This window comes from Sorex fumeus, unplaced genomic scaffold (genome assembly GCF_029834395.1).
Source record: "Sorex fumeus unplaced genomic scaffold, SorFum_2.1 ptg000081l, whole genome shotgun sequence".
Classification (NCBI taxonomy): domain Eukaryota; kingdom Metazoa; phylum Chordata; class Mammalia; order Eulipotyphla; family Soricidae; genus Sorex; species Sorex fumeus.
In genome coordinates, this window is record NW_026606138.1 from 13,157,732 (window position 1) to 13,168,718 (window position 10,987).

Here is a 10,987-nt window from a genome sequence, read left to right on the forward strand (position 1 = left end):
ATCACAATAAAGATACACAGTTACAAAGTTGTTCATGATTGGGTTTCAGTCATATAAAGTTCTAAAATGGAATCTTTCAGAGCAACAGAAAATCTCCGTGGCCCAATGAGCCTCCAGCTACTGTGTGTCTGGGCCCAGTACATCTCTAGCTACTGTGTGTCTGGGCCCAGTGTGGCTCCAGCTACTTTGTCTCCCAGGCCCATTTTGCCTTCAGCTACTGTGTGTGTGTGTGGGGGGGGGGGGGGCGGGGAGGCAGTGCGTCTCCAGCTACTGTGTGTGGGAACCAGTGCGGCTCCAGCTACTTTGTGTTTGCGCCCAGTACAGCTCCCCAGTGCTCTCAAAGCACAGCTTACTCTCTGCCCTGTGCTCAAGGGCAGAGAGAAGCCTGAGGATCACCAGGACCACATTCACAGCTGATGTCTCTGCTGCCTGTTACAGGGCCTGGGGACCGACGAGGATTCTCTCATTGAGATCATCTGTTCCAGAACCAACCAGGAGCTACAGGAAATCAACAGAGTCTACAGGGAGAGTGAGTGCTCCCGGGGCTGTGGCTGACTGCTCACTGTGGGCAGAGACACTGGCGTGGGGCTGGGGCGTGGGTTTGCTGTGGTCCAGCCCTCATCCTTCTCCTCCACCTCCTTTTGTCTGGGTTGCTGGGTATTGTGTCCATTAGAACATCTACAAAAGAATAGACAAGGAAGGAAAGGAGAGAAAACAGTAACAAATTGTTTTTGCTTTTGATTTTGGGACCCATTTGGAAGTGCTCCAGGATTACTCCTGACTCTGAGCTCAGGGATCATTTCTAGGGGTGCTCAGGGGACCATACGGGATGCTGGGAATCAAACCCAGGTCAGCCGTGTGCAAGGCAAGTGCCTTACCTGATGTACTATCTCCGTGTCCCCAAACAACAAAATTTTTAACACGTTGATGCCAGAATTGCAATATGTGTTAACTAACCCACAGCCAAGTGTGAGCCACTGGTGACGCGAGCCAACAGCAGTGATCTGAACAGAACCGGCTGGACCCACTGGTTGGGTGTACCATCTCTCCTGAAGGGACTCCCGGCTCTGGGCCATGGAGCTGTGCTCTGAAAGTATTTGTGCCGGGTCCTATCAGTGGCTGTGCTTACACTGTGGCAGCTTATCTGTCTATCTAGGATTAATTACATTCAGGCCTAGATGCAAGTAGCAACAACAAAATGCAAGTTGTTTCCAAAGTCCTATTTAACTCTTACTAGTCTTCCTCTGTGAGTTTTCTGTCTGGGTAAACAGCAGGATGATGTGGGCATGTGGTGGTGCAGAACCACGTGCCGGTGCCCCGAAGAGCGCAGAGCCACGAAGGGAGGGTCGAGAACAGCCCCCAGCTGTGAGAGTGCGTCCCTGCGGCCCACCTTCACCCTTGTTGCCATCAAACTAGCTCAGATGCGGCAAGGGTGAAATATTCCGGAGGGTTTGCTCTCCTTGAGGTGACTTATCTGGGCTGCCCCCAGCTGTTCTCTGCTGGTCAGAGCCTTGGGGGGCCAGGTGGGTTCCAGGTGGGCTCTGGGTAGGGCGGGACCCCCTCACAGCCAGCTGTGCTGTTTTCCAGTGTACAAGACGGATCTGGAGAAGGACATTGTCTCCGACACTTCCGGTGACTTCCGCAAGCTGATGGTGGCTCTCGCCAAGGTTGGTGCCAGCCTGTTTCCCTCTTTCTCCCAGGCATGCCCCCTGCCCCCTGTTCTGTACTTGGGCATGAGCTCAGCCCATCCTCCATGTCAGCTTCAGAAATTCCAGCTGTATTTCCCACGGTGCCTCTGCACTGACAAGGAGCAATGTGGGATCGGGGCCTTGGAGGCTGGAGGGGGTCGGCGGCTCTGAGACCCTGGGCAGGTTTATGTCCTGGCCATTGCTGTGCAAGCTGGGAAGATGCTCGACCCTTCTCTAGGGACTCTGAGGACTTAGAGGGAAATAAATCCTTCTTGCTTCTTCCCCAGCTGCTTACACGGCAGTATGCCAGCATTACTCAGTGCCTGGGAAGCGGGGGGGGGGGGGGGGGGGGGGGGGGGCGGGGCTTATTTCCCAGTGTTCACTCGTCAGTGCAGAGCAGAGGCACCTTCCCTTCTGGGTTTGATGGTACCCGGCTGAGTGTCTCCACCCCAGGGGCGGGAAGTGAGCCGGGCTTCCCTCAGCCTCAGCTGCTGCCTCTTGTCCTTGTCTGCAGACCACACGGCCTTTCACTCCCCTGAACAAAACTAACTTCTGAAATAGAACCTGAACTTTTACCACCCTCAAAGCCCACTGTGCCTGGTCCCTCTGCCCTCCCTTCGCCTTCCCCACTGGATTCCTTCCCGAGTCCCTGCTCAGGTCCTGTCCCATGTCAGCGGGGGCTGCATGTCCACCCTCAGCCTCTCACCTCTTCTTCCAGCACCTCCTCCTTGGTCCCGGGCCACGGTCACTGTGGACAGCTCTCAGCTTTCTCCTCTCTTTGCATTCCCTGCCTTCCCGGAGCACTCAGGTCTACTGTGCTGTTTGCATCCGGTCCATGCTTGTTTCTGGTTTGGAGAAGAAAGCCGAACAGGATTTGCTTCTTTGAGACCAGGGGGATGTTCTACAAGATACTTATTTAGCTCACGTTTCAGTGAAGAGGGGTGACAACAGCGGGTGTTCAGCCCCCCCGTTAACAGCTGTTGTACCAACCCTGGGTCTTATCTTGGCTTCAGAGAGAAGAAATGTAAGCAGTTATTTCTTCAGCAAATTCAAACAAGGACTTAGAGGAGAGAGAGAGAGAGAGAGAGAGAGAGAGAGAAGAGAGAGAGAGAGAGAGCGAGAGCTTTTTAATATATGAAGAAGTAAATTTTGTGTCTTGAATCTCTCCCCCCAGGGCAGGAGAGCAGAGGATGGCTCTGTCATCGACTATGAGCTCATTGACCAGGATGCACGGGTAAGTGCGGGGCCCCATGTGGACTCTGTGGTCACTACCCTGGGTGACCAGTGACCTGCAGACTTCATGCCTAAAACCTCAGGCCTTTCTTTTTCCTTTGTGCCTGTGCTCCGGGACTCCTCCTGGGCACTGCTCGCGGGTGGTTCCTGCAGGTGCTTGGGGACCATGCCGTGTTGGAATTCAGCCAGGGTCTCCTGCATGCGAAGTCTTTGCTCTGCCCATTGAGCTCCCCACCCCACCAGCATTCCTCCTCAGGGTCCTGGGGAACTTGAGGACCAGCTGTTGACAAGCCCACAGACATGTGTGGGCCAGACTGGGTACAGGGGCTGTGTCCATCGGTTGGGCCTCTGGGCCCCACTCTGGCCTCTCCAGGGTGCCTTGGGGTCCTCCTTGCAGCACCTTGGGCTACTCCTGTGGGCTGGATCCAGGAGAGAAGGCATAGGGGAGGCAGGACCTGTGGGGACCTGTCCCAGGACTGCACCCCGCACCTCCACTCACTCCGTAGACTGAGCTGGCAGTACTGGAGGGCGCCACCTCTGAAACTGAGGGGTCGGGGGTCGGGGTACCCCATCCCTCACAGGTGTTGGTGCCAGGGGCAGGATCTGCATTGCTGTTGACCCTTTGGGGGTCACTGGGGTGCCTGATTTTTGTCTGTGGGTGGGGACAGGTAGGGCGCACTGGTCGCCACTGGCCAGGCTCTGTGAGCCAAGAGGGCAAGGAGAGAGAGAGAGAGGCTGTTGCCTCACCCAAGCACTTCCTCAGAGCTGAGGCCAGCTGTCTCGGGTCACCATGGCTTCACTGTATGTGCGTTTCCCCTGAGATCCCACAGGGCTGCAGTAGGAGGGACGAGCATGGGGGCGTGACACAGCTCCCCGGCTGCGGGTCTCCGAGAGTGCCAGTCTCTGCCTTTTTAATGTCTCCATCCTGTGGCCCCTCGATTTCCTGGAGACTGGAGCTAGGTTGAACGGGCCCTTTATCCCAAGTCTCCACGGAGCTCAGCTGTGAGCACCCGACCTGTGGGGTCAGCAGATCACTGTTTCCAGCCCACCCGTTAGCACGTGCTGTGGCTACTGAGTCATGGAACCCTGCCACTGAAGTCGCTGCACTGTTTTTAAATTATTGGCAATTTAAAAGTTTTAATAAAATGAGCATTCTAATAAAACTAAGCCCAATGGGCCGAGCACAATGCTCAAAGCTTATTCCTTCTCTGTGCTCAGGGCCTTAGGGAACCTAGGCAGTGCTGGGATGGAATCTAGGTTGGACTCATGCAAGGCAAGAGCCTTCCCCCACCATGGCTTTGGCCCAGGTGCCCTGCTTTTTTGTTTTTAATGCATTGCACAATTATATATATATATATATATATATAGTATATATATATATATATATATATCTATCTTATATCACTCTCACTGTCCTCCCGTTGATCATTGATTTGCTTGAGCGGTCCCAGTAACATCTCCATTGTGACAATTGTTACTGTGTTTGTGTATACATATATATGTGTGTGTGTGTGTCTGCACACACGCACACACATGAAAACTTCTAGTAGTGGTTGTTTCTGATTTTTTGCAAAAAAAGTAAATGGAATGAGGGGGAGGACAGTGGAGTGATAGTCCAGCAGATAGAACACTTGCCTTGTATGCGGCTGGCCAGGTTCTATCCCTGGCATCTCATGGTCCTGGCTCTCACCGGGAGTGATCTCTTAGCAGGAGTAAGTCCTGAGTGCCACTGGTGTGGCCCAGTAAAAACAGGACACAGGAGGCGTCTCATCCTCACAGTCAAGCACTGTGGCTCTCCCTTCTCTGTGGTGTCTCAGTGTTGACGTCTCTGCACAGGGGTAAGGCACTTGCCTCTCATGTGGCCAGCCCGGCTTCAACCCTCGGCACCACATGCGTTCCCCTGAGTGGCCCATGAGTTAAGCCCCAAACACAGCCAGATGTAGGGTCCCCCCTCAGCCCCCTGAGAGAGTAGGTCTCAGGGCTAGATGGGTGCTGGTTGGGTGTTGCACTTACTCTCCTTCTGTGTGTAGGATCTGTATGACGCAGGAGTGAAGAGGAAGGGAACTGACGTCCCCAAGTGGATCAGCATCATGACCGAGCGGAGCGTGTGCCACCTCCAGAAAGGTGGGTGCTGGGCCAGTGGGGGTCTATCCCTCTCAGTGGTGGGGGTTGGGAGTTGGGGCTCTGCAGTGCCAGGACAAAGTTCACTGCCTCTCAGCACACAGATGTTGCCTTACCTGACTCCCCTCTCTCCCCTTCGGGTTTCTGATGTTTTTGTTGCTTTGTCTGTCTGCCTCCTCCTTCCTGAATACCCTATGTCTCACCCAATGGGTGCCCTTCCCAACCTCACGGCTTCCAGACGCAGTGGGGGATGGAGGTGGTCCAGCTCCCTGGCCCAGCCATGCTAGTCACATGGGGCAGTGGCACTCAGGGTCCCCGGGGACCACCCTGGTTTGCCTAGGATGCTGTGGTCCACACACCCTTTCCCTCTCCACACACATTTGTTTACAAAATCTCAGTGGCTGCCTGCAGTGTCACTGGTGGTTCTTGCTGAGCCCTGGGATAGTAACTCTGTGTGGCTTCTCCCCAGTGTTCGAAAGGTACAGGAGCTACAGCCCTTATGACATGGAGGAGAGCATCAAGAAGGAAGTCAAGGGGGACCTGGAAAATGCTTTCCTGAACTTGGGTGAGTAAGGGTGGCCTGTCCCCCATGAAGCCCAGATCCTGGGCCATCACCCTGGTAACTGGCCGGTGCTTCAAGACGAGAGCGCTGGGTCAGCACCTGCACTGTAGGCATTTGAGACCAGGAGCCACAGTGGGGCTTACACAGCTGCAGGAGAGAATTGCAGTGTCAGCAGCAGGAGCAAAGCTTGCGCTCTGTGGGGGGGCCAGGGACAGGGCATGGGTGCTGGGCATGTGGGGAGGGACACCAGAGAGGTGCGTTTCAGGGAAGACCAGGGGATTGGGCATTTGTGGGGAGCTCCTGGGGGCTGCATGTTTTGGGGGGAGGGGGGGGGGAGGGGCGTCATAGACCTTGGAAACTGCTCATTATGGGGACCCGGTTTCTCATTGAGCCCCTCACGTTGCAGCCCATTCCCATCCTCTGCTCTGTGGCTGGGCTTGGGGGTCTCACCCACTCTGTGGGCGGGAGGGGATCGGCTCAGCCTCAGACCCCCTCCTTCTCCTCACAGTCCAGTGCATCCAGAACAAGCCCCTGTACTTCGCTGACCGCCTGTATGACTCCATGAAGGTGAGCCCTGCTGGGGAGGCCCTTTCCTCTCCTGCTCCTGAGCTAAGCACCCTTTCCCAGGCGTGGATGAAAGGCCCTTTGGAGGAGGGTTCCGTTGCGCTGGCTGGCTGTGGGGTCTGGCAGTTTGAGAAGACCCCAAGTCTGCCCTCTCTTCCTTTCCCTGCTGTGAGGGGGAGGGAGAAAGAGCCAGATGGCTGTCACGTGATTCCAGCTGCTACTCCCGAGTCCCCAGAGAGATGAGAGGCAGCAGTGACACTGTGCCATCAGCTAGATGTGCTACTTATCGACTTGCATCTGTTTGTTCAGCTCTATTTGGGGCTCGTGACTGGAACACGGCTCGTGATTGGGGTCGCCTCTGTACAGTTTGTCCCCACAGCCCCTCCCCAGCCTCCACCACCACCACCATCTCAGGGTCCCCACCCATCCACCCACCCACCCACCCCCACCCATTTTACATGGAGTCCATTAGCTGGAGCCCTGTGGAGCCGGTGCCACCTGCCATGTTCTCGGCAGATGAGAAAACCGCCACTCAGAAAGGCTCATTTGCTTGGGCTTATGGAGTCCCTGGCCCGACCCTGCGATGCTCCTTCCCACCATCCCAACCTGTTTTCCATGTCTCAGCAGAACCTGGTGGTTTCTGCTCCCACTTCCTCCCTGGATTCCTCCCGTCCTTCCTGTCTCTCCTGTCCTGCCTCTGTTCCCTGTCCTCTTACGTGCACACACTCAGAACAATGGCAGGAAGCCAGGGGTGGGTGGTGGGTGGTGCAGGAGCACTGGGGGCTGCGCTCTGAGCCCTGGATCATCTCCCTTCAGACCTCAACTCACACTCTTCTGACCTGGGTCTGTGTGATCCGATGCAGAGTTGACGTTTCTGCAGACTCATCCTGGGGGCTGTGCACTTCCCAGGAGACCTGATTCTTTCTTTCTTTCTTTTTTTTTTTTTCTCCATGCTAAGAAGTTGGAAGGAACCTGGTACTGGGCATCAAACCTGGACCTCTTGCAGGCAGAGCCTGTGCTCTGGCCCTTCGAGCATTTCTCTGGTCCCACGGCTCAGTGTGGTTTATTGGGGGTCACACCTGGCGGTGCTCAGGGCTTACTCTGGCTCTGTGCTCAGGGATCACTTCTGGCAAGGTGGGGGGACCATATGTGGTGCCAGGAGTGAACCCAGGTCAGCAGCATGCCAGTCTCATGCCCTACCCCCTGAGCTAGGTCCCTGGTCCACCATAATTCAGTTTGTTAAGGGGGTCGACTCGCGACTAGCTCTGCAATCCCCCAGAATGTATGAAGACCCCAGAGCGGTGCTGTGGGCAAGGAAACTTCCAGGTCTTTTTTTTTTCAAATTAAAATATGAAATGAAACATTTTTAATTATTTTTGATGAATATTTTTATTTGTTATTATTAGCAAGAACGTTTTTCTACTTTTGGGGGGCTACACCCAGTGATGCTCAGGGGCCATTCCTAGCACTGTTGCATAGGAGTGACCGCGGGACAGTGCTTAGGGGACCCTTTGTGTTGCTAGGTTCTTTGCACCAAGTTGGACACATGCCAGGCCAGTGCCTTCCCTGACATCCTCCCTCGGGCCCTGTGTTTAATTCTGAATAATCAGCAGGCATAAGCCACATTCCCCCACGGTTGTCTGGAACGTTCTCTGGTGTTTCAGGGCAAGGGCACGCGCGACAAGGTGCTGATCCGCATCATGGTATCCCGGAGTGAGGTGGACATGCTGAAGATCAGGTCTGAGTTCAAGAAGAAGTACGGCAAGTCCCTGTACTACTACATCCAGGTACGCTGGAGCAGATGCACCCTGGGCTCAGGGGCTTGGGGCTTCCTGGTGTGCATCTCCCCTTTCCTCAGGACTTGCTGACACCCAGGGAAAGCTCAGCCCAGACTCACACTGGGTTCCAGCTCTGTTTCTAGAAAGTTCCCTGGAAGGGGCTTGGCCCCTATCCGCTGCCCACAGCCCTCCTGGCTCCTGTCTCTTTACCCTGAGCCCCAGAACAGGAAGGGGGTTGTTTCCCCAGGCCCCCTGAGTCCTCCCTGCACTCAGCACCCCCCTTTCCTGGGTGAGCCCCCCTCTGTCCAAGGAAGACCAGTGACACGGAGCCTGTTGAGGGCGATGCTTGGTCACTGCCGCCTCATTTCCAACAGCTTTGTCTTTTTCTTCTGGTCTTTGAGCTCCACCCAGCAGTGCTCAAGACTCCCTCCAGACTGCCCTCAGCTGCCACTCCTAGCAGGGCTCAGGGGATCCTGTGGGCAAGCACCTTACTCACTGTTTTATTGCTTGAGCCCCATCACTAGCTTTTTTTTTTTAAGTTTTTTGGTTTGGATTTGGGGGGGCGGTCACATCTGACATGACTCAGGGTTACTCTCAAATCATGTGCTGGGGCTGGAACCTGAGTCCCCTGCATACGGAGCCTGCATTCAGCTCATTGATCTGTCTCTCCCACCCCCCTTACCAACTACCAGCTTCTTTCTACATGATCAGAGGTTTGCACAAACGAGGGCCTGGGGCTATAGGTCCGAAGTGGACATAGATAGATGTAAAGCTCAGGGTTCAATCCCTGATGAATCTTCTCTCCCTCTCAAAAAAATATACAGAAACCAACACGGTGGCAAAATCCTATTACGTCCTCAGCAGGGGAGTCTCGGAGACAGAGCCGGGTGTGAGGGCAGGGCAGGCTCTGGTCCACCGGAACCCCAGCACCTCATCTCCCCATCCCTGTGGAATGAGAGTGACTTGAGAATCACCTTTTAGGTCACGTCCTGGGGACCCCGGTGACGATTTGGGGTTGTCCTTCTGGGCTTGCTCTGTCATCTCTTTTCAAATGTCCTAGTCTGGTCGCTCTGGGGATCAACCCTGGGGCCTCCCCACGCAAGGCAATGCAGCCGCGGGAGCTGAACCTCCTTTTCTCTCCTTGGCTTTGTAGCAAGACACCAAGGGTGACTACCAGAAGGCGCTGCTGTACCTGTGCGGTGGAGACGACTGAGCCCAGCCCCGCCCTGCAGCCTACCCCAGCTACCAGCTGTAGGACGCAGCTTGCAGCTAACCCCGCAGCCTGGCCCGCCCGCCCCAGCTGCCCCCCACACCGCCTGCCTTGCCCGGCTTCTCTCGTAGCCCCAGAGCTGATCTCCCCATGGTCTGGGGAGTGAAATCTATGATGTGAAACACGTTGCCTCTTATGTACTGTCAACAGGTGAATAAATGGAATTTTTACTTTGGAAACGAGTCCTCTGTGGGCCCCTGGCTTGGACAGTCACACGCCCTCGGGCTGAGCTGGGTGGGGAGTGCTCACGGAGGGGCAGGGAGGACGTCCCAGAATGGAGCTGTCCCTGATGGTGTCCTTAGCCCAGTGCACCCATTTACACTTAAATGAATGTACATGAACACCTAAATCGGAAGCTCATTTCTTCAGTCATGCTATGTACATCTCAGATGCCCCATGCCACCGGACACGCTTTGCAGTTCCTGTATCTGGGCAGCACGGGTTGATGTAAAAAGTGCTGCTGTTTGTGCCACCCGGGGGTCCGAGTAGCTGTAGGGGAGGGGCCTTTATCTGCCCATTTCCACAGAGAAATCAGATGAAAATAAACATCAGAGGTGGCCTCAGACCGGGCAGAGCAGTGAGGCTGGGTGCTGGACTCAGTTTAAGAAACAATTTTCTTATTTTTGTTTTTGAGTGATGCTCAGGGCTTACTACTGCTGGCTCTGTGCTCAGGGGTTACTCTGGTAGAACTTGGGGGACCCTGTGGGGTACTGGGAGGAGTCTAGGCTGGCAGCCTGTGCTATCTCTCAGGCCCAGCAGACTTCTTTTAGCCAATGGATTTCTGTAAAGAACTGTTCTCTGACTGGCCTCCGGAGGACTCGGCCTCTGCTCGGGAGCCAGCCTCCAACTTTCTTGTATCTGAGGCCCAGTGAAGGCCGAGAGGGAGCCAGAGAGGGAGCCGGAGGAGGTGGGCACTGGGGAATAGAGGGAAGGGGTCCTTTGGCCACTCCCTGAATTCTCGGGTGACATGCATAGGCAGGAAGAGGCCTCTGCCCACAGCTGAGACTGAGGAAGGGTGAGTAATAGGTGATGCAGGCAATGACAGAGTGAGAATCAGTGTGAGTGTGGGCCTCCCTGAGCTACAGCACACACAGCGTCCTTGCACGCAGGGCCTGGGGTCTGGGGCCACACCACATGGGAGCCCTGAGCACAGAACCAGGAGTGGCCCCTAAGCACCACTGGGCATGGCCCCCTAATTCAAAACTTGGTGGGGGCTCCCCCAGCTTCCTTGGACTCTTGGGGCCACTCTGCCTGGCAGCGTGGGCCTGATGCTGTCTTGACGGGGGTCAACAGTTGCTCAGGTGATGTGGGGGCTGCAGCCTCCTGGGGCCACATGCGGCTCTGGCCCCCTTTCTCAATAGACCCTGCCCGGGTGCGGTGCCTGTTTCCATGTCTCTGTCCATAGTGGTTATAGTCCAAGAATCGGATCCACGGAAACCTAGTTCTCAAGAAACTGAAAATGTGGGGTAGGATCTGGAGCTCCACAAACCCTTCCTCTACGTTTCCTGCTCAGACGGTGCGGGTGTGAGCCAAGCACTTACTCCCACTCTGGGGTCTCACAGGTCTTGGGCCCAATGGCAGCAGCACGGAATGCATGGAAGAGGGTGGCTGGGGGCGGGGGTGGGGCGACGAAGGGGCAGGATGCAGGGAACCTGGAGTCCTGGGTGAAAACTGCTGTTGACCATCGAAATTCAGGCAAGGGCCCACGGGTGCTCGGGAGAAGCCCAGGCAGAGCACCTGATACAGAGTTTCTAAAGCTGTGGGTCAGGAC

At 55.4% G+C, this 10,987-nt stretch overlaps 1 protein-coding gene across 1 annotated transcript in view; it reads left to right on the forward strand.

Moving 5' to 3' along the window:
* The window catches only part of ANXA2 (annexin A2), a 41,817-nt gene extending 32,422 nt beyond the window's left edge, over window positions 1–9,395 (forward strand). Inside the window, exons 6-13 of the mRNA XM_056130754.1 lie at window positions 439–529; window positions 1,588–1,667; window positions 2,863–2,922; window positions 4,952–5,045; window positions 5,512–5,607; window positions 6,113–6,171; window positions 7,833–7,955; window positions 9,100–9,395. Coding sequence (XP_055986729.1) covers window positions 439–529; window positions 1,588–1,667; window positions 2,863–2,922; window positions 4,952–5,045; window positions 5,512–5,607; window positions 6,113–6,171; window positions 7,833–7,955; window positions 9,100–9,159 — 663 coding nt within the window. The 3' untranslated portion in view covers window positions 9,160–9,395. The remainder of the gene's footprint in view (window positions 1–438; window positions 530–1,587; window positions 1,668–2,862; window positions 2,923–4,951; window positions 5,046–5,511; window positions 5,608–6,112; window positions 6,172–7,832; window positions 7,956–9,099) is intronic.
* The last annotated feature ends 1,592 nt before the right edge of the window (window positions 9,396–10,987 follow it).